A 23,594-nucleotide genomic window follows, 5' to 3' on the forward strand; every position below is an offset into this window, starting at 1 on the left:
TGTCCTTAATGTAACCTTGGGACTGAGTTTTCCAGCAAGAAAATCTTCATAGTTCATTGGCTCTCAGACTTTTGGTTTCTTAGGCACCTGGCCTACCTAGAGTGAAGCATAAGAACTGGCTAAATCCAATTAGAAATTTTCACATGATGTCCTCAAGTTTTGGTATTATCTCGGAATAAACACATTTAGGTGTATGTAGACATTTGTATTCTATTCAAATGAAAGTCCCACAGTATCAAAAAAAACACTTGGTTTATTTAAAACATTTTTGAAAGATCCATTAGAATTGATTAGGAGCCTACGGGGGACTTATACTGTGAAGAAACTAAGTACTGAGAAAATGTGTGGGATGTTTTATGCCATTGACAAGGAAATGAGGCAAGAAGAGTTATTATAAACAAAGAGGGAGACAGGATTCCTTACATTTCTTTTTAAGGCTACTGACAGTTTTCCTTGACTTTTGCCGTTTCTACTTGATGCATCTGAAGGTATTCTGGGATTTCCTTGTTGGAGAATGAGTTCATTTCTTTTGAAGGACTCCTGATTCATTTATACATAACGAATTCTTTTTTTTTTTTTAAGATTTTATTTATTTATTTGACAGAGAAAGAGAGAGAGAGTTCACAAGCAGGGGGAGAGGAAGAGGGAGAAGCAGACTTTCCGCTGAGCAGGGAGCCCGATGTGGGGCTCGATCCCAGGACCCTGGGATCATGACCTGAACTGAAGGCAGCCGCTTAACTGACTGAGCCACGCAGGCGCCCCTATACATAACAAATTCTTATAGGAAACTTTAACCATCATAGTTTGCTTTTACATCTTTACCTTCTCCACAGTCCTCTTTCACATTTAATTTTTGTATCTGCCTTAAGTTCATTTTGATGTGTTGCATGTTTTACTGTGGATGATGAGTCTTTGGACAAGCCATTGCCTTCCTTAGGGCTGCTTTCACCTTCTTGTTTCTAATTGTATAAATGAAGGGATTCAGAAGAGGTGTGAGGATAGTATTTAGCACGGACACCACCTTATTAATCTTAAAGGAAGAGTGTGTTGTGGGTCTCAGGTACATGAACAAAACAGCACCATAGAGCAGGGAGACTACTGTCAGGTGAGAGGCACAGGTAGAGAAAGTCTTCTGTCGGCCAGTGGCTGAAAGAATCTGTAGGATCGTGGACAAGATATAAAGATAAGAAATCATTGTGAAGAGGAGTGACCCTAGGATCACCAGGACGGTCGCCAAAAGACCCAGGAGCTCCAGCATGCTTGTGTCTGCACAGGCTGCTTTCAAAATGGGACCAACATCACAGTAGAGATGATTGATGACATTGTTGCCACAGAATGGCACCTGGATGAGCAGCAGCATCTGACCAAAGACAACGGTAAAGCCTACCACCCAGGAACCGAGGGCAAGTTGCAGGCAGAGGTTGCTGGTCATAATGGTGGGGTAGCGAAGGGGCTTTCAGATGGCCAGGTAATGGTCAAAAGACGTGATGGTGAGGATAAAGAACTCAGTGGTGCCCAGGAAAAAGTGGAAGAAAGCCTGCGGTAGGCAGCAGGGGATGCAGATAGCTGTTCTTGCCACCACAAAAGTTTCCAACAGTTTGGGGATGACTGTGGTCATCCCTTAGATCTCTAAGAAGGACAAGGTGCAGAGGAAGAAGTACATTGGTATTTGAAGCTTGGGCTCTGCCCAGACAATGGCAATTATGAGCCCCTTGCCTGCAAGGGTTAATATGTAGATGAAAAAGATGACTATAAAGAGAGGGATCTGTAGTCCTTGGATATCAGGAAAGCCTAGGAGGATGAGCTCTGTGATTGTCGTGCCATTTCTCATGTCCCTTGAAACTCTAGAAAGACAAGCAAGGAAAGTAGCTTCTTCAAAGCTCATGCTCAAATACAGGTTGGACACAAAAAAAGGATTCTGAGTCTATATAAGGTCCTTCAGGACACTCCCCCTCCTTCGCATACACATATACACCCTCAGCACTCCTTCGTTACTCAGGATTGGGCTTGTCCTTTTGCCAGCTAAACCATCTTTTAATGGACTTCGAAAGTACCAAGTACACTTGGTGAGTGGAAAAGTACTTTTCCATCCATATACAGCTAGGAGAATGATCACTGCAACAGGGTTTAACTGTCAATAATCCATATGATTTTTTTTAAAGTATATACAATGGTATGTCTGCATAAACTGAGCTGTGGGTTCATAAGAAATAATCCACACTCCCCTTTTCTGTTCTAAAAGAAATTCTTGATTTATATTACAAATATGTTTAAGAAAGCTGATTTTACAACCCCCCCCCACATCTCTCTGGGTGTATTTATACAACTAAAAATCATTGCTGTTATATATTAGCGGTGAAATACTAACTTAGATAATGGAACAGATGTTTTTCTCAAGAATCCACTTCCAAATTCTAATTCAGACTCATAACAAAGGAGACTAAAAAACATTCAAACGAAATGAATAAAATTGCTAAGCAAGTAGGAAAATGTACTAAGCTTTAATTTAAAATGCCAAGACAAGCTGAATTAGGGCCTAATATACAGATGTACCTAATCACTGTATACTGGATAAAGATCCATAGACATGAAACTAAAAAAGTAAAAAGTCTAGCAAATGCTTGAGATAACAAATTGGATCCTGGAAAGTACATCCCTACCAAAACCTCCCTTTGTGACTAAGTATCTTTCCATACCAAGCAAAGCATTCCTATTTGTATATGCAAATTCATAGGTTGAGAACTTTCAACTCTCTTAAAATTCACTGGAAAAGAGTAACACGACTTCCTATCTTACTGAGGATATTCTTCCACACGGTTCTTCTTTGCAGTGGGTAAGGTAAATTGCTGTGAAATGAACTGCTCCATTTTCAAAGTATGGGAAAGTTCGTTGATTTGTGGCTTCATTCTATCCCCATATCAGAGAACAAGAATTCTCTGAGAGTGTAGAGGAGAAAAATGCTTCCATTTCCTCCCACCTCTTTTTTAGACTAGGAAAGGATTATTATTTTTTGCCTATTAAGTCAAAAGCTTCAGTTATTTCCCATGAGACTATAAGAGACAGAGAAGTATTTGAATTTGTACTAATGGTCAGTATAACTGGCCATGGGCCTTGTCCCTCAAAATAGGGTAGATATAGATTTATCTTCATTCCCTACTCAGAAGGGAGTGGCAGTCTCTCCTGCTTAATACAAAATTTCTAAGGGATAAACGTTCCACAATTTGGAGAACTAGACCTATATATTCCATAAGCATTTGTTGAGAGCTTCCTATGTTCCAAGTCCTCTTAGAGGACTAAGGAGCTTATCATTTAAATAGGGAGAAACCCAGCGAGTGATAGTGTAGATTTGTGCACAGATTGTTTTGGGAACACCCAGAAAGACCGCTTACCCAGCCTGGGTAGTGGTTAGAGAAAGTTTTCCAGAAAAGAAGATGCCTAAGCTGAGTCTAGAGGCATTCAATAGGAAAAGAGAGTGGGGTAGGGAGGGAAAATGCATTCCAGACAAGGCCTGAAGTTTGTGAAATAGAACTAAAGCAGAGAATTCAGGTGGAGCTGGGAGTTGGGTCAGTCTAGGCACTTCTGATAAACTAACAGGTGGGACAGGCCTCCTAGAAGTCAGTGTACATGATGGGTTCATGAGACTTTTGGAGGAGAGAATCTTGAGTCAGGGAGTTTGCAAACATGGGGCAAATTTGTGCATATGTATATGTGTGGAAAATATGGTGTCACCTTCCTCCCCAACACACGTACACATTTATCTATGCTTCATGGAGGAAGGGGCTGCTGGTGATAACTGAATGGGCTCCTTTGAGATTCTGGTCACAGATAGCACTGCTATGTACCCAGGTGCACTGCTATGTATCCAGGTGACAAAGCAAGGCATAGACGAGGAGATACCGACTCTGCGTACTTTTGTAAGGACCATGACTTGGCTTTGGCACCACGAGGACCCAGGAGCTGCAGCAATGGTGTCCGCAGAAATGGTAGCAGCAGAAGTGGGCGTGCCTGGCAAGAGCAGTGACCCGCAGGAGGGATGCAGAGCAAAAGAGAAGGGGCAGGAACCAGGCGGTAGCTGTCTGGACCGCCGACTAGATTGGGGTATGAGCCCACGTGAAGTTTTGTGAGATTTCGAGGAAGGGCAGATGGTGTGAGTTAGCAGGTGAAAGCAATATTCAGATAAAGACAGGAAAGCAACCCTAGGAAGCTAGGGGGATAGAGTTAAAGTACTGGATTACTGGATTAAACATTGCAGTTGACATGCTTACCAGATTTAACTATATAGTCTAGACTCTTTCTTTTCCTTTGGAGAAGTCATGACGTATAGAGTCATATGGCATTCCTCCTCATTTCCCCGTAGCAATCAGGAGTCGTCCTGTTCATGTTACCTCCTTACCTTCCAATCTGTTCCTTCGGTCTCTTCGAGGCTATTTTTGTTCATGCCATTATCTTTCATCGGGATCAAGACAGCCTCCTAACTGAACTCCCTGTGTCATACTCTTTCTTACACATGTTTCAAACTGTAGCTAGAGTGGTCCTTTTCAAACACAATTCTGACCACGTCGCTCCTCAGAACCTTAAGGGTAGCACCCAGACTCCTTGGTGTGACATTCAAGGCATTGATGATCTGGTCTTACCTCACCCAATCTTCCAGCCTGCTCTTCCATTTTCCTTCCCCATTCTATGCTCTGTGCTCATTGAGTTACCCAAGTTTAGAGTTTGGCTAACTATCTGTAAATAAGATTTCCCTGGAACCACACTAATTTGTTTACATATTGCCTGTGGATGCTTTGGTGCTACAATGGCAGAGTTGAGAGTTACAGGGCACCTGGGTGGCTCAGTCGTTAAGCGTCTGCCTTCGGCTCAGGTCATGATCCCAGGGTCCTGGGATCGAGTCCCATATTGGGCTCCCTCCTGGGCGGGAAGCCTGCTCTCCCTCTCCCACTCCCGCTGCTTGTGTTCCTGCTCTCCCTATCTCTGTCAAATAAATAAATAAAATCTTAAAAAAAAAAAAAAGAGTTCAGAGTTATAGCAGAGAGTATAGGACCCCCAAAGCCTAAAATACTCATGATCAGGCCAGCCCGTTACAGCAACAGTTTGCTGACCCCTGCTCTGGTTCCCTGAAGGTGCCATCTTCTCTCTCATCACCTAATCACTTCGCGTGCTGTTAACTTGGCCTAGAATCCCCTCCCCCCATCTCTCCCACATTTGGCTAAATCCAGTCTGACTTCTAGACCCCATCCGAGGAGCCATGTCATGGAAAGCCTTTCCCGACTTCTCATCTCCAGTCTAGTTCCAGTGCTACTCCTACCTTCCTCGCCCCCACGCCCCACCCCCCTCCGCCCGACCCCCTGCGCATTTCCATATCTGAACGCTTACAACATTGAATTTACAGTTTGTTTGGCTTCCTCCACAAACTCTAAGGTCGCGAGGGCAGCAATAATATCTGTGGGGCCAAAGCATGGGCTTGGCATAAAATAAGTCCTCAAAAGAGATTTTTTCTGAAGGATTATATAAATGGATATTTTGTTGACACTGTGTCCCCAGTTACCTATGAGTTTATATAGACTGATACATGCATATGTTTATAAAAGGCTACTGTTATATTTCAAATGCTAGAGACATAACAGGGACTGTTTGCTAAATAATTTGTCTCCAAGTCCACGGCTGCTTCCAGCTTTTATGTAAATTTTGCTGCATGCAAACCTTTCTGCTCCATCTTTCCCTAATCAGGGCTTTGTGTTTCTACTGTGTTCTGGTTATTATCCCAGATCTCCGGACTGCCCAGAGTACAGAGAGCTTTCTTAACCCACTTGATGCTCAATGGTTTGACAAGCATCCTTCATTTTTCTGAAACTTTTCATTGTCTCAAAAGAAGAAAAAAAGTACAAAGATATTAACATATATCTTTTCCCAATCTGGGCTTAGGGCAATATGTCCCAAGCCTCATCTTTTGTTTGTTTGCTTAGTCATTTTGTTTTTCTGAAGTGTTGCTGGGGTCAATTTCAATTTTTCAAGACTTTGATCATGTAAATTTGAAGATGCCCAATAGTGTACCACCGTCCGGCAGAGGCACCCGGATTATACTCTATAAATTCCACAAAGGGACATGCATCAAGAATCACTATTTGGGGGACTGTGCAAAACCGAAATGCAAATAAAGACAGCCAGTTTGAAATTCATCCCAAGGATTGATGGTTGCGGGTAAAATGCGGTGAATTAAGACTGCTTGCTTGTCCAAGTCCAGTCATACTTACGACTTTTCTATATGAGACGGAGATGCATTAATTGGAATGTATTTCAAGGGTTCAAGGCATCAAGGCTAGCCATATCCACTCATTCTACAGAAGAGCAACACTTTACCCAGAATAGTATTCTTTGCTCTCTCTTAGCAAAGCAATACTGACAGCACTAATGATTCCCAGGGAAACACTTCTGGTCCGGAGGCGGAGGCGTGTCATTATCCAATAAGAGCCGCCTGAAAGGAAAGGAGAGGTTCATATAAAGGCACAGAACTGAAACAGAAAATTTCCTTTTTTGCACCAGGAAAATGAATCTCTTTCTAAAATTTAAGGTAAGTGTTGTTACGCATTGCTGAATTCCATTCATAAAGCTTTCAGGAAATAGCAAGATTGCTTCAGTATTTAAGAGAATTGTGTGGAAACTGATTAATAGGTCAGTTCACACTAGGTCAAGATTTCTTCTCTCAGAATAGCAGTTTGTTAGTGGGGCACTTTCTTAGCTTCCTCTGGGACATCAGTCTCCATGGATGTGCTCCAGAGGCTCCCAGGAGAAAACAAAGTCTCGCTAAAACTTTATTCATAAGTCAAGGTGGGGCATTGGCCGTTTTCTAAATTCTAATTGGGACCAGTCATCCCTCCACTCCTGAGATAATTAATCAAAATCAGAGAATCCATGATTTTGTGGGTTTTAGATCTTGAATTTCACAGTTTCTGCAAGAAGAAAAATCAGTGGTTTCTTAATAATTAAATGGGATCCTCTATTGAACTAAGTTGAATCAAGGGTAGGAAATTTGATTAATAATGTGACAAGTGGCCAGGTATACAGAAATGCAAGAGTGAATGGCATAGAATTGTACGACTTTTTTGGTGAACTATCTTAGGGTGATAAGTGAAAAGATGGGGTTTTGAACTCTTGAGCGTCAACAGAGAGTTGATGGATATAGCAAGCATAACTCATTGTTGGGGGACACTCTGCAAAACGAGAAAATAGAGTTAGAGTTGTAATTTTAAAAAAAAGTTTAATGAGGTATAACTCACATAGAATAAAATGCAGTCATTTTTAGCATACAGTTCAGCGGGTTTTGACAGATGTGTATACCCATGGAACCACCACTTCAATTAAGATTTCGAAGGTTCTCAGCACTCCAAAAAATTCCTTTGTGCCCACTTTCAGTTAGTCTTCCTCAACACCTTCCCTCCCACTCCAACAACCACTGATCTCATTTCTATGCCTGTAGATTAGTCTTCACTTCTGTATGACTTTATATGAGTGAAATCATACGATCTGTATACTTTTTTGTGTCTGGATGCTTTCATTTAGCAAAGAATTTTTGAGATTCAACCCTATTGTCAAATATAAAAAGTTCATTCATTCCTTCTGATTGCTGAGTAGTATTTGATAAGGTTCAGGGCAGGCTGCCTCAAAATATAACATTTTGGCAAATCGATTATTTAAAATTAAAGTTACTTAAGACACAGTTAGTGCAGGAAGGACCCTCTGAACTTCCGTTGTCTCCCTGAAAGCAGGAAATAAGTCTCCCATGTGAGGTATACCCTCCCTGAACCAGGAGGAAGAGAGACATCCTTATCACCAGAGATGGAGAATTTAGGGCCATGAAAGCTATAAAAACAATCGTTGTTACTTTACCAATTTACCTCCCCAAGTCCAAAATTCTGTCTTGTCAATTCCTCACAAATCTATTGTTTCTTTGTCTAACAGATAAAAATGCTGCCTGGTGTGGTTACTTTTTTGAGTCTCGTATTTCTACGAGCTGCTGTACATACAAAATTAAAATTATTTTTTTCTAAAAAAAAATTTTGTTTTTTTCTCCTCTTAATCTGTCTAATGTCAATTTAATTATTAGACCAGCCAAAGAAACTAGAAAGGAAGAGAGAGAAAGTTTTCCTTCTTTACACATTCCATATTCCATAAACATACCACACCTTGTTTATTCACTTAGTGGTTGATAAGTTCTTGAGTTGTTTCAGTTTTAATTATATGAATAAAGCTGTGCTGAATACTCATGCAGGAATCTTTTGGTGAGCATATGTTTTTATTTTAGATGAATAAATGTTAGCTGAATTTTCTTAGATGAGATAAGTATATGTTTAATTTTTTAAGAAAGAGCCAAATGGTTCTCCAGTGAGATTTCACCATTTTGCTCTCCCATCAACCAGACATACAAAAGTTCTAGTTGCTCTACATTTTACCAATATTTCTTACTATCAATTAAAAAAAGACATTATTGGGTGCCTGGGTGGCTCACTTGGTTGAGCGACTGCCTTCGGCTCAGGTCATGATCCTGGAGTCCCGGGATCGAGTCCTGCATCGGGCTCCTTGCTCGGCGGTTAGTCTGCTTCTCCCTCGGACCCTTCCCCCTCTCATGCTCTCTCTATCTCATTCTCTCTCTCAAATAAATAAATAAAATCTTAAAAAAAAAAAGACATTATTGTAGGGGTAAGTAGGGTTTTCTCATTGTTAATTTAATTTGCATTTCTGTGATGACTCGTGATATTTAGCGAATTTTCATATGCTTATTGACTTCATATATTTATTCCTTGTGAAGAATTATTTAAAATATTTTTTATTAAAATATTTTATTCACTAAAAGTTAGATTAATTTTCCCTTTGTTATTGTCACAAAAGTTCTTTATTCTAGATATGAGTCCTTTGTGAGATAAAAAAAAATTGAGAATATTTTTTCCCAGTTTGTGGCTTAGTAATAATTTTTTTTAAAGATTTTATTTATTTATTTGACAGAGAGAGTGAGAGAGAGAGAGCACAAGCAGGGGAACAGGAGAGGGAGAAGTAGGCTCCCTGCTGAGCAAGTAGCCTGATGCAGGGCTTGATCCCAGGATCCTGGGATCATGACCTGAGCTGAAGGCAGATACTTAACAGACTGAGCTACCCAGGCACCCCAATAATTTTTTTTAAAGTAGGCTCCACGCCCAGTGTGGAGCCCAACATGGGGCTCAAACTTATGACCCTGAGATCAAGACCTGAGCTAAGATCAAGAGTTGGGCACTTAACCGACTGAACCACTGAGGCACACCGATAATTTTTTAATAATATATTTTGATTCACAAAAGTTTTAAATTTTTGAAATCTAATTTGTTTTTTTCTTATGTTTCTTTTTTTTTTTTTGCATCCTAAGAAATCTTTGCATACCCCAAGATTGCAAAGATTTTTCTATGTTTTCTTTTAGATGTTGAACTGTATGATCCATTTTTAATTTTTTTTAAAGATTTTATTTATGGGGTGCCTGGGTGGCTCAGTTGGTTAAGCATCCACCTTCAGCTCAGATCATGATCCCAGGGTCCCTGGATCGAGCTCCACATCAGGCTCCCTGCTCCGCAGGGAGTCTGCTTCTCCCTCTGCTGCTCTCGTGCTCTCTCTCACTCTCTTTCCCTCTCAAATAAATAAATAAAATCTTAAAAAAAAAGATCTTATTTATTTGAGTGAGAGAGTGAGAGAGCACAAGCAGGGGGAGCAGCAGAGGGAGAGGGAGAAGCAGACTCCCTGCTGAGAAGGGACCCCAAAGTGTGGCTCTATCCCAGGACCCTGGGATCATGACTGAGTCAAAGGCAGATAACTGAGCCACCCAGATGTCCCATTTGAGTTAATTTTTTTTTCTTTTAAGAATTTATTTGTTTATTTGACAGAGAGTGAGCAGGAGAGCACAAGCAGGGAAGAGAGACAGAGGGAGAAGCAGGCCCTCCGCTGAGCAGGAAGCCCAATGCAGGGCTCAATCCCAGGACCCGGGATCATGACCTGAGCCAAAGGCAGTCACTTAACCAACTGAGCCACCCTTTTAACATTACTTGCAGTGAAGATCTTGCAGCAAAAATTTCTTTGTTTTTGTTTGTGTGAAATTTATTTACATGCCCTTCATTCTGAAGGATATATTTACTGCATAAAGAATTCTAGGTAGTTTATTCCACTCCACCCCCCCAACCCCAAGCAGTTTAAAGATATTGTCCCATTGTCCTCTGACTCGCATGGTTCTCATGAAACATAAGCAATGTATTATGTATATTTCCATATTTATATAACATGTGTTGTGATGTGTGGGTGAGTATGGTGAATATTTTAATTTCTGATTGTCCTAACAATTTTTATTGTTGATTTTTGGAAATTTAATTATGACATGTAGGTGTAATTCTGTTTTGTTTGTCTTGCTTGGTATTTATAAAGCTTTGTGAACCTGTAAATTTACATTTTCCATCCAATTTTCAAAAATTTTTGTCATTATGTCTTTGAAATTTTTTCTTCAAATATTTTTTCTGCCCTCACCCCCTTTTTTTTCCTCCAATTATACATACATTAGATTGTTGGGTGGTGTTCCAAAAGCCACTGAAGTTCTATTTAGTTTGTTTTTAGTTTTTATTCCCCCATGACATGGATTTTGGATAGCTTTTATACTTAGTCTTCAAATTATTTTATTGTGAAGTCTAAACAGCTATTGAACACATCCAGTAAAATTTTCACTTCAGCTCTATATGCTCTTCAGTTACATTTACTTATTTTTTAACCTTCCATTTTTTCCTCATTATGTTCACTTTTAAAAAAAGAATCTTACAACATATTACCATAGCTATTTCAAATTCTCTGCCTGGTAATTCTATCATCTCTGTTATTTCTGGGTGTGTTGCTATTGACTGATACTCCTTTTCATTTTGGATCACATTTCCTTTTTATTTTTGTCTAGTAAGTTTTGATTGGATGTTGGACATTATAAATGTTGTTGAATTCTGTGTCTTGTTTTCTTTCTTTAAAGAGTATTGTAGTTGATGGGGCGCCTGGGTGGCTCAGTCGTTGGGCGTCTGCCTTCGGCTCGGGTCATGATCCCAGGGTCCTGGGATCGAGTCCCACATCAGGCTCCCTGCTCGGCGGGAGGCCTGCTTCTCCCTCTCCCACTCGCCCTGCTTGTGTTCCTGCTCTCACTGTCTCTCTCTGTCAAATAAATAAATAAATAAAATCTTAAAAAAAAAGAGTATTGTAGTTGGTACTGACAAGCTGTCAATTTATTTGTAAATTTACTTGATTATTTCAAGATTTTCTTTTGAAGCTTTGTTGGGTCACAGTGGAATAGACTTCATTTTAGAGCTAATTTTTCTCTGCTGCTAGGACATATGGTTTCTAAGGCACTGGGTGGTCAATGAGGTCCATCCATTCTGGTTGCTTGGATCTCAAACATCTAACTCTTTGCAAGCTCTGTAGCTCAGCATTCACCTCCCCAGTAGTTGTTTTTTCTCTCATAGTTGTTCTTTGCCTGGGCTTGTGGAGTCTCAACCTGTGCATGCATGTACAGCTTATTATTTTCAGCTATAAACTAGAACACACTCCTTTGCAGATTTCTGGAGATTTTTCCTTTTTGTATTCTGCCCCTCAGTTGCTTTAGTCTCCTTGAACTCTGAACTCTGTCCCTCGACTTGCTGTGCCTAGCTTGGGTTTGCCCTCCAGTGTTGTCTAACAGACACCTCCAGATAGAGAGCCCTGGCTATTTTAGAGTTCAACTAATTTGTTTCCCTTCTTTCTCGGATCTCCATCCTTGACTCCTTGTCCAGTGCCTGAAAATAGTTGTTTCATATATTTTGTCTACTTTTTCTTATGTGTTTGTGGTTGGAAGGTTGGTCTAGTAGGATTACTTTGTCATTGTTGTTTATTGGATTCTTCCAAAATGATGGAATGGAAATTTGAAAGTGCAGTGATACCCAACAGATGATTTATTCATAATTGAAGAGACATGAGATAATTCAAAAGCAAGGAAGGGAGCATGAGTAGGGCAACAGAGGCTGATCTTAGATAAGGAAGCTTTTTCTCTAGCAGAGCTAAAAGATGAATCACATATCTGATATGTGTGCAGTTATTATTGTTAGTATTATTGTTATTTTTTTCTTGTCATCTCTCAGAGCATCCTTCGTCCAATATTCTACTTTCTTTGGCTACTGTGCCTCCTTTCCCTCATCAAATTGACTCTTTTCTTCTTCCTTCCTATGTTTTAAAGCGAAACAAAACAAAATTTTGACTGCCTAGCTGTCTTGGACTTATTTTATTGCAAAAAAAAAAAATTGTTTTAAAGATTTTATTTATTTGACAGAGAGAGACACAGCGAGAGAGGGAACACAAGCAGGGGGAGTGGGAGAGGGAGAAGCAGGGGGGGGTGGGAGAGGGAGAAGCAGGCTCTCTGCTGAGCAGAGAGCCCGATGCACAGCTTGATCTCAGGACCCTGAGATCATGACCTGAGCCAAAGGCAGACGCTTAATGACTGAGCCACCCAGGTGCCCTGCAAAACTTCTTAAATAATATATAATTTCACCTCTATTTCTTTGCCCATCTTTAGTTTCCACTTCATAATTTACTGAATTTATATACCTAAGATCATTCTTACATTTTTAAATTATCTTTCAAATCTGAAAGGATTTTCTTAGTGCATTTTTTTTTCCTAAAACTTGTGTAATATTCAATACCACTGACACCTCCTTTTTGGAACTCTCTTTTCTCCTGCCTTTTATGACTACACATTCTTGTCTTCTCTGTCTCCTTCTTCCCCCTTCCCCTTGTCTTTTATTCCTGAAGGGAAGATCTCAGTTTTTCATAACTTATTCTTTTGTTTTGTGTGAAGCTGGTCAGCCCCAAGAACAACTAAAGTATATTCAGTTAAACATCTTGTTTAAATGAGAATTCTTTAGGTCCATGTGTGGAATAATATAATAACACCCTACTGAACTCATCTATATATTTGGATTACACCAACCTTTTGCCATATAATATTCAGCAAACTTTTCATCCGTCTTATAATATTTGGAAATTTAAATCAGATTGTTAGATCATATATCTTGATGTGTTTCAGGTCTGGGAGCTATAATGGGAAACAGTTCAAAGCCCATTCAAAATTGGAATATTTATAAATATATTTGGAAGTTGAGATGGTCCCTGAATGAAGTGAATTACAGAGAAGCACTCTGTAAACTCTGAGGGGAAAAAAAATCACCATATGTGAGAAATCTGGTAGGTCGGGTTGGCTTATCATGGGACAATTTTAGAGGAGACAGCGATGTTCCCAATACAGGACAAGCCATGCTTGTCCACTCTCGTGATCCAGTGATCTTGCCCCTGTCCCAGGGTGCTTGTTTGCTCTGGGAATGAGAAGACCAGGGTTAAATGAAGAACTTTGTTACAAGGGAAACAAATGGCCGTAGGAATTGTTTCTGGGAATATCCACCAGGCTGAGTCACTTGGACGTCATGACCCGAAAGAACAGGACTAGAGATTTTTCTAGCAAGCACCAGAATATGTGGTGTAGGAATAAATAAAAAATAAAAAACAAGAGGCTTAATTCTCCCTGTTGAAAATAAGGGAATGGACTTCTCTCTTCTCCCTTTTATGGAGCATTTACTTTAGAAAATGTTGAATTATAATTTCTTTCTTTGTCTCTTTGAAATGTGTATAAATTTTTTAGAAGCTAAATAAGCCTCTTGTCAGCTTTAGGACTCAGAAATGTCTTTCTCAAGGACCTGAGAACCATCTCTGAAATGTAAACAACAAGGGTAATAGTACTCTATTCACAGTTTCTGTGGGAGGGTAGCTGCCTAACTTTCTTGGGTACCTTACTTCAAGTTACAAAACTATCTCCTGTCAAAAAGATATAAGAAGGGGCACCTGAGTGGCTCAGTTGGTCAAGCGACTGCCTTCGGCTCAGGTCATGATCCCAGGGTCCTGGGATCGAGCCCCAATTCGAGCTCCTTGCTCGGCAGGAAGCCTGCTTCTCCCTCTCCCACTCCCCCTGCTTGTGTTCCCTCTCTCTCTCTCTCTCTCTCTGTCAATTAAATAAATAAAATCTTTTTAAAAAAAGATATAAGAAGATTGTTCTTCCTCTGGGTAAAGCCAATTAGCTAACACAGATGTCACTCCAATTACTGGATAAATTTAAGATAAACTCTGTGTTACAGATTGTGCTGTCAAGTCCTTTTACTTGAGGACTAGTTATTATTTATCTTGAGAGTATGTATGTAATGGATTGTGTTTGCTTGGTTATATAAAAGGTTGAGATTTCTTTCTGTCTTTGCAAGATCTCAGTGGATTACCTGGGATATGCATCACATTTTGGTTTAATGCTGATTTAATAATAAAAGTATTTTCATTCTCTACTATCTTTGTGGAGAGGTTTTCTGGGTTGGAAGATTTTGTTTTTAATTATATATCCCTAACAGTGGTAATGGAGGAGAAACAAGATTTAAAATGTTCAGAACCAGAAGTGCACAGAACAGAAGTGGGTCTGTGAAAGATTCTTCCTATTATTGGTCATATGAAACTGTAAGCAAACAGTTTCATTAATACCTACTCAAGCAGCAATTCTCTACTGTCAGGTGTACACTCTGTAATGCACATAAACAAATGCACTATAGAGGTTTATCATAAATTTGACAACTGTATACATTTATCTATTAGAAATAATTATTGTGAAGCTAAAAGTGACTTCTCTAACATAAATTAAAACACTTCAATCAAAAACTAATGATGTAATGTATGGTGATTAACATGACAATAAAAAAATTATTAAAAAAATAAAAATAAAACACTTCAGTTAACCATGTTAGAGAACATCTAAATTAACTTTACATTTTCTCTACAGAAAATGATATTACAAAATCATTATTGTATGATCAAAGACATGCTAAAAATAGTTTAATATTTACTTTAATAAACTAAAAAACCAGGAACTTCCACTAATAAGGAAGCATCAGCAAATAAAATATTGTGTTATTTTCTGGATTGTGTGATATTTATAGTATTTCGTTGCTTTTTACAATTGCAATTTAAAATACATTTAAAATACATATTAATGGGATGCCTAGGTGGCTCAGTCGGTTAAGTGGCTGCCTTCAGCTCAGGTTATGATCCCAGGGTCCTGGGATCAAGTCCTGCATCGGGCTCCATGCTTAGCAGGGAGCCTGCTTCTTCCTCTGCCTGCAGCTCCCGCTGCTTGTGCTCTCGCTCACTCTCTCTCGCCTACGCTCTAACAAATAAATAAATAAAATCTAAAAAAAAAAGAATCAGGACAATCTTACATTAAAAAAATAATAAAAAAATAAAATAAAATAAGATACATATTAATTTTACACCTAATCTGTATTTTCAATTAGTGTTTTTTTTTCTTAAAGATGGCCTCCCCAGTGTATATGCTTTAGCTACCATAAGTCTGGGTCCATTATCACAAACATTAAAAATATTAAACCATCAGCTACCAGGAAAAGGGTTTATGTTAGGGTGTTCTCTGAGTGGGCAGCCATCATCAAAAAAAAAAATTTTTTTTAATTTGGAAAAAAAATCTTGGTTCTTCCTGGCTCTCAGAACATGAAAAGCCACCTTTTGTTTCAAAACTGAGGTGCCTCAGAATGGCTGTTGAAATTTCTGGGTTTTGAAAAAAATTACTAGGTACAAAAATGAGAAATAGTATATAAATTCAGAAGAGTGTTAGAAAATTTTACAAGTCATATCAGGTTATCACCACATTTACAGATTTAGAACATTATTCTGATGTGTCAGTTTTCTGCTTTTGAAAGCATCAGCTGAGATTACAAATTCAAGTATGAAATCTGTGGTTGACTCAAGTCAGAAGGAAGTATGAATTTCTCAAAGTAAAAAAGATGAAGGGGGTGCCTGCGTGGCTCAGTCGGTTGGTTAAGTATCCGACTCTTGATTTTGGCTCAGGTCATGATCTCAAGGTCCTGAGATTGAGTCCCATATCAGGCTCCACACTGGGTGTAGACCCCGCTTAAGATTCTTTCTCACCCTCTGCCCTACCGACCTATGTGCACACATGCATGCTTTCTCTCTCTTAAAAAAAAAAAAAAAAAGATGAAGAATATTTTTTAAATTATAAAAAAATAAAATAAAAAATAAAGATAATAATAATCAAGGCAAATATTTGCACAGTGCTTAACTCTGTGCCAGGTACTATTCTAAGTGCTCTTATGAGTATTGAGTCTTTGTCGTCTTTACAACAACCCTGTGCGGTAACAGGACTATTATTATTTCTATTTTATAGATGATGAAACCGGGACCCAGAATGATCAAGTAACTTGACCAAGGCCATATAGGTAGTAAAGGACAGCTTTCAACCCAAGAAATATGGTTTCAGAGATTGAGTTTGAGAGAAATAACATTTCCGGAAGAGGAGGAAACATTTATAAAAGTACAAAAGGAACCACAAAGTGGTGCTATGACGTAGAAGGAAGTGTTGGGTCCAAATATATTCCTAGCTTCTGCATACCTCTTTGCCATAGCTAGATAATCCTCTTCAGATGCCATTCTTCATTTCATTCCCATGATCAAAGACCAAAACTGACCTGCAGCAGAAGGTAAGCTCCTAAGATCGAGTGGTTTGTTTCCAGTCTCAGTAAGCTCTGAAGACTGAGCTTTTGTCTGGATCCTGAGGTCCAGACTTTTTCTTCATTCCCCAACCTTCCATCAACCCAAAGTTAAATCTGTAATAACTGGGCTTTTCCTAGACCCCTTCCCAGACTTGGAGTCTTGCTCCAGCACCATCCTGGTGGCTGGAACCTTTCCTCCTGGTTGGTTATCTACATGGAAGCTACATGCCTACCTGCTTGGGTCCTGAGTATTATCTGCCTCAGATGCTCTGTTATGGTCTATCTTCATCTCTTGGGGGCCTCTGAAATTTTATTTTGTTCTAGGTGTGATTCTTTCAAAAAATATGTTAATTGACAACTTCACATTCTTCTCACCCTATCCTTTCTGCTGTAAATAACCACAAATCACTACTATCCCCTGGGGTCTGGCAGAAAAAGTAAATAAAATAAATACGAACTAGCACCTATGTAGTAAAATAGCTTAGAATCACAGTAATCTATATAAAGCAGACAAAACATTCATAACATTTATACACTGCTTTTTTAAAAGAAGATTTTATTTTTAAGCAATCTTCACACCCGGTGTGGGGCTCGAACTCACAACCCCAAGATCAACAGTCACATGCTCCACTGAATGAGCCAGCCAGGTGCCCCTTACAGTGCTTTTAATTTCCCATTTTCCAAGTTATATAACTCTAGTTAATCTCCCAACAACTTTGTGAGGTAAACAAGGCCCTAAGTGAATACTTTTATAAGAGAAATCTAGTGTGATTCTTTGATATGTAAACATTAGGAACAAATGATCTCTACATTTTTTAAAAAAGATTTTATTTATTTATTTGAGAGAGAGAGAGAGAATAAGAGAGAGCATGAGTGGGGTGAAGGACAGAGGGAGAAGCAGACTCCCTGAGGAACAGGGAGCCTGACCCGGGGCTTGATCCCAGGACCCTGAGATCATGACCTGAGCTGAAGGCTGATGCTTAACTGACTGAGCCACCTAGGCACCCCCATCTTTGCATTTTTGTATTGAATCATCATTTCTTGTGGTTTGAATTTGCTTGTGCTATAAGTTTGTGCCCAGGTAGTCTTGGTCAAACAGTGTAAATGATAGGAATTAGAATCCATAAACCTATAATGGTTGAGGATACCACTGTTTTCTATTGTAGAGTTACCCAGGGATTACCTTACAGGAAGTCAGACTAGATGATAGAAGTTTAGCCATAGCAAGGTGGTCACCTGTCCAAAATCATCTACCCCGTTATCTACCTGAAAATCACCACCATGGAAGAGTAATTATCTGAGTCTTCTATAGTCCCCCTTTAAATTCAAACATCCAAATGGGTAGGGTAACACTGAAAGTTATTCTTTGCAAATATATCAATGAGGATGTTCAGTGAGCTAAGGAAAATAGGCAAGGGGAGTTGATGACAGTGCAAGGTGAATCTAGGATCCAAAGAGTGATGGGAACAGGAATTTCAAATAGTTTTAAAAATTGGGGGGATATTTTTGAGGAACCACTCCTGGCTACACTATTTCTGATGCCATATTGCTGTTAGATAAGCCAGTATGTTGGGCTTCATCCCTCACTTCCTAGAGCACCAACACCCAGCAGGTAAATTTCTTTACTTTTATTAGCTTCAAAGCCAATGTTTAACCACAATCAACGTCAGTTTTACTATACCTGTAACGTTTCTCTTTGCTTCGTCATTTAGCTTTGGTGCACTGTATACCCCCTGCTTGAAATGTTCACCTTCCTCTTTGTCAAGCCCTACCTTGCCCCGACACGAAGTCTACGGCGTATTTAAAGGCCCTATTCAATATTCACTTTCTTCACAGATTTCCCAAGTACACTATTGGTACATTAATCCTCATGACTGTTTAAATAGGCATAAAGATCTTCTAAGCCAAGTGTTTTGTGTGGTTGCAATCCTGGACAGACACAGGGCCATGGAAATGGTCACTAAAAACAACCATTTTTTGGTTGAACAGACATCTGCTCTACAACATCCTAAGTCCCTCTCACATTCCTTCCAAATATTTTCAGGCAAATAAACCACTGACCCGACTATCCCTTCCAGGCCTCAAGATAGAACAGCACATGCTTGATTTCTAGAGGGCACACGGAGTTAGCTCAAGCTAAGCCCTCAGAGTCGTCCCACGAAAATAAAGACTAAGATAAGATAAAAAGAAAGGCCAGACCCTGCAGGGGGGATGTGGAGGACGTGTGGAGGTAGAAGTGTATGTAAGTGTAAGGAAAAATTCTTCCCACAGCAGGGACAAGCCCTCTGCGCCCCCAGTTCTCCCCAGGTTCTCCTCCTCAGGTCCCTCCCCTCCCCAAAGGGACAGCCCTTTGCACTACTCCACAGAATGCTTCACATTATAGGGCGCCTGGGTGGCTCAGTTGGTTAAGCGACTGCCTTCGGCTCAGGTCATGATCCTGGAGTCCCGGGATCGAGTCCCGCATCGGGCTCCCTGCTCAGCAGGGAGTCTGCTTCTCCCTCTGACCCTCTTCCTTCTCGTGCTTTCTATCTCTCATTCTCTCTCTCAAATAAATAAATAAAATCTTTAAAAAAAAAAAGAATGCTTCACATTATAATCTTGACATTTAATTTGTTAATTTGCAAACAAATGAACGGTGGGAGCAAAACGATTTACATGACAGAAGAATTCAGCCTCTTACGTTCAGCTTTTTTTCAAGCAAAGGAAAAAGAAGTTAGAATGACCTGGGAAATCTGTCTTTCCTGAAAATCTTCCTTGTTATATCTTTACAGGAAAAATCTGCCTCGTACACTTGTTCTGGCTCATTTAACCCTTTTCTATTTTATTGTTTTCCAGGGCTGTGGGAATGAAACCACTACCTTCCCTGTTCAACTAGGGGTGATGGTGCATGGTACCCCCATGGTTAAGAGGGACGTCAGTGACACCACCACCACCACCATCTTGTGCTGAGACAAACCATCCCCAGACCCCCAAGAAAACAAACAAGGTCATCCTGTGTGGTTCTAGTTCCTAAAATAAATGAAACTTTGAGCAATTCCTATAAATTACTGACTCTCTAATAAAACCACCTTGCTCCTAGTCTTTGCAGTGTTGTTATGTAAAGATATGTAATGACATTCTGTGGATATAACAATTCTTTATACACACACATGATGTGGTTTTGGAATATAAGTAAGGTTCGGTGGGGTGGAGTCGGAGCCGACAAGAAAGAATTCTTGAGACGTCTTTGGTGCAAAATGGTGGTTTATTAAAGCACGGAGGCAGGACCCAAGGGCAGAAAGAGCTGCTGTTCCAGAGTTGTGAGCGGTGGCTGACTATACACTACGGAGTTAGGGGAGGTAAGGAAAAGGGAGGTTTCACAAAAGAACTCTCACATGCTAAAGAGGACCTACAGGATACCAGAGGCCTGGCCATTGTCAGGTTAAGTTTGTTTTTCCCTTTAGTAAAGCATTAGTAGTAAGATAGTTGGAGCCGCCTGGAGGAACATTGCACTTTGCCCGCTTCAAGTATCTGTCAATGGACTGCAGATTATAAAGACACTTAATTGTATCTACGTTTCCTTCTGGAAGCAAGGCCATTGATAGAAATGCTTTGTTCTTATAAATTGCTAAGACTTTTGTAAACTGAGGGAGACTCGTGCCTTGCAAGGATTGTGATCTCTGTAAATTAACTATTTGTTTTTCCTTTAGGGCAGCCAGGAATGCCTGAGGAATGTCACATATATCCCATGGAGGGGGGTTGTGGGGTGTCAGCTTCTGCCTGTCCTTAGTTAGCCTTCTGCTCCCTCATCAAAAACTATCTTCAGTATTCTTGAGTCTTCTCACTTCCATCCTTCCTACCTTTATTGAGCACCTATTAGATGCTATACACCACTGTTAATAATCAAAATTCAATCAAGCAAATTTAAAGATCTTTATTAAGCAATTCATGATTCAGGAAGCACCCCATCTAGCAAGTAGAGAGAAGCTCTGAGTTGTGCAAAATGGAGGGTTTTTATATGAAAGAAGGTGGGGCAAGAAGTTATCAGCAAAAGAAAAGAAAGGATTGTTTCAGTCTGGGACATCTTCTTTCCCTGAGGAAGGAAACAGCCGGGTTTTTATCATGCAGATTACTTCACTAGGGCCCATAAATTTCAGAGGGACTTTTAAAAAGGTCACATTTCTGGGGTAGGCTAAAACTGTAATTCAGTCTTGGTTTGCTGTCATGGGGGGTAAACATCTTCGTTTTGGTTTTGGGGGTTTTTTTGTTTGTTTGTTTTTGTTTTTTCTCCAACACTGTATTTGGGCAGATGCAAAGAATAAGAAGACTATGAGTGGGAAGTTTTTCTTTCTTCCTTCTTAGGTTCTTTGGCTGGTTTAATAATTAAATTGACATGAAAGAGATTAACAGGAGAAAAACAAAAAAAAAATTTTTTTTTTTTTTGAGAGAGAGAAAAAGAGAGAGTGTGTGAGCAGGAAGGGGCAGAGGGAATCTTAAGCAGGCTCCATGCCCAGCATGGAGCCCAACACAGGGTTCAATCTTAGGACCCTGAGATAATGACCTGAGCCAAAATCAAGAGTTGGATGCTTCGCTGATTGAGCCATCTGGGTATCCCAGGAGAAAAACAAATTTAAATCATATGTATGGAAGTGCATAGAAATATGAGACCAAAATAATAAATAAGCTTTTATATCTTTTAGGCAAAGAAACAATACATTTGTGAGGAATTTACAAGACAAAGAAGAAGTTTGGTCTTGGGCTAGCAAATAAAGTAACAAGGTTTGTTTATACAACCTTCCTGGCCCTAAATTCTGTCTTGGTGATAAGGATGTCTCTCTTCCTCCTGGTACAGGGAGGGTTCCTTTCACACGGGAGATTTATTTCCTGCGTTCAGGGAGACAAAGGACGATGAGAGTGTTCTTTTTGCATTGGCTGTTTCTTATGTAACTTTAACTCAAAATGATATGCCTAAGGTGGCATATTTTGGGGTGACCTTGTCCCCATCAAGATTAATTTACTAATTGGAGGAGCACAGATACAAACAAATAATCACAAAACACAAATGCACAGGAAAGTCAAATGCAAATTGGGGTAGCACAACAAAAAAATAACAAATACCCGGTAGAAGTAAACCTAGAGTTATCAAGTCTAGCCCCTTTATTATACCAATAAAGAACCTGACCTCAGGGAAAGAAAGTGATTTCAGTCACTGTTGCACAGTGATTTAGTGGATAAACCTGGAGAGCACACTGATTTTTCTGGAACTTTCCAGAACCCCCTCTACAATAGCCCTCATACTTTTGATTGCAGTGCCTCCCTATAGGGCTCTACAGCTGGATACAAAGTTGTTGTTGGCTGTCTAATTGACACACACAGTTCTCTCTCTCTCTTTTTTTTTAAAAGATTTTATTTATTTATTTGACAGAGACACAGCAAGAGAGGGAACACAAGCAGGGGGAGTGGGAGAGGGAAAAGCAGGCTTCCCGGCCTGCTGGCAGGAAGCCAGATGCGGGGCTCTGACCTGAGCCAAAGGCAGACGCTTAACTACTGAGCCACCCAGGCGCCCCCCCCCCCCCACTTCTTGATGTTATATTTTCCATTGGATTTGAACCCAAAAGGAATCACTCAGTAAAGAAATTAAAATCAGTCGTCTTTGGGTAAGAGAGGTAAGGTGCTGTTATATGCCTTTTCAATTTTACAATTATGTTTATGATGACAATGCATTAATTTACACTTAGAAAAAAGTTGAAAAAAAGGGGGGGGAAAGTCAGCCTTGCTTTGAAAATTTGCAAAACCCTTAAGAGAAAGGAAACACAAAATTGCATAGAGGGGAAGAGTAGCTGGTTTGGGGAAAGTAGAGAGGAGTGAAAACTGGTGGGAGAGATTTCAGATGACTTTGCGTTCTGGCAGGAGAGGAGTCACATCCTGAGAACTTGGCAGGAAGAAGCTTCAACCCTAGAAACTCCTGGGAATAGTTCTCCAACAGCTGCAGGCAAGCCCGCCTTAGCCAAGCTTGTCCAGTTTGTCTTGCAGTTGCAGACTCTGTGGGTGATGGGGTTCTGGAGGCCTGATTTCTTCAAACCTATATCTTCACGTCTTCCTTTAAGAGATCATACAAGATGTGACTGGGTTGAATTTCCCAGGAAATATAGTTGAACAAGCAATCATTTTGGAAGAGCATTTTTTACTTAAAACATAAACATTTCTTCCAATGTGTACTATAGGCAGCTATTAGGAAAGAATGAGAGGACACTAGGGCTCTTATGAGAAAGGTGATGGACCCAAGAAGTTTATGGAATTAAGATATGAGGCCTTGGGCAGAATAAATATTTTAATGACCACATAGTTTTATCAAGGGTCCCTTATGTTTATATTTAATTGAGTGTGTTTGAACTAACTTTAGACTGTAGTCAAGTTCAAAGGAAATATATTGGAGAAGGAAAAGAATTGGAGGGAGGGACTGGAATGGAAGGAAAGGACATCAATAGCAGGGCACCATCAAAGATGTTAGTTTTTAGGTAGCAATTACCTTAAATTCCTCTACCCTCTACCTCCCCCCACCCAAAACACTTTATCATTCTAAAGTAGACAAATCTCACATTAATTTTTTTTAAAGATCTTTATTTATTTATTTGTCAGAGAGAGAGAGAGAGAGCACAAGCAGGGGGAGCCACAGAGGGAGAAGGAGGCTCCTCACTGAGCAAGGAGCCTGATGTGGGACTTGATCCCAGGACGCTGGGATCATGACCTGAGCCGAAAGCAGAAGCTTAACGACTGAGCCACCCAGGCGTCCCTCTCACGTTAATTTTTATAATCACAAAGCAAGTCATGCAATGATTTAATGGCCCCAATTTTTTTTTTTCTTTTCAAGATTTATTTATTTATTTGAGAGAGCAAGAATGAGAGAGAGAGAGTACATGAGAGGGGGGAGGGTCAGAGGGAGAAGCAGGCTCCTCGCTGAGCAGGGAGCCCGATGCGGGACTCGATCCCAGGACTCCG

At 39.9% G+C, this 23,594-nt stretch overlaps 1 protein-coding gene and 1 long non-coding RNA gene across 2 annotated transcripts; one reads left to right on the forward strand and one right to left on the reverse strand.

Moving 5' to 3' along the window:
- Nucleotides 1–892: 892 nt before the first annotated feature.
- On the reverse strand, nt 893–1,858 carry LOC113913837 (olfactory receptor 6X1). Its single transcript, XM_027578162.1, is given in 1 exon segment — nt 893–1,858. A coding segment is annotated over 1 exon segment (939 nt). The 5' UTR covers nt 1,832–1,858.
- A 4,679-nt stretch (nt 1,859–6,537) lies between these two features.
- On the forward strand, nt 6,538–19,642 carry LOC113913771. The gene is made up of 3 exons (XR_003517262.1): nt 6,538–6,571; nt 16,292–16,604; nt 19,452–19,642. It is a non-coding gene; the product is annotated as an uncharacterized LOC113913771 (long non-coding RNA).
- The last annotated feature ends 3,952 nt before the right edge of the window (nt 19,643–23,594 follow it).

This window comes from Zalophus californianus, chromosome 11 (assembly GCF_009762305.2).
Source record: "Zalophus californianus isolate mZalCal1 chromosome 11, mZalCal1.pri.v2, whole genome shotgun sequence".
NCBI lineage: Eukaryota > Metazoa > Chordata > Mammalia > Carnivora > Otariidae > Zalophus > Zalophus californianus.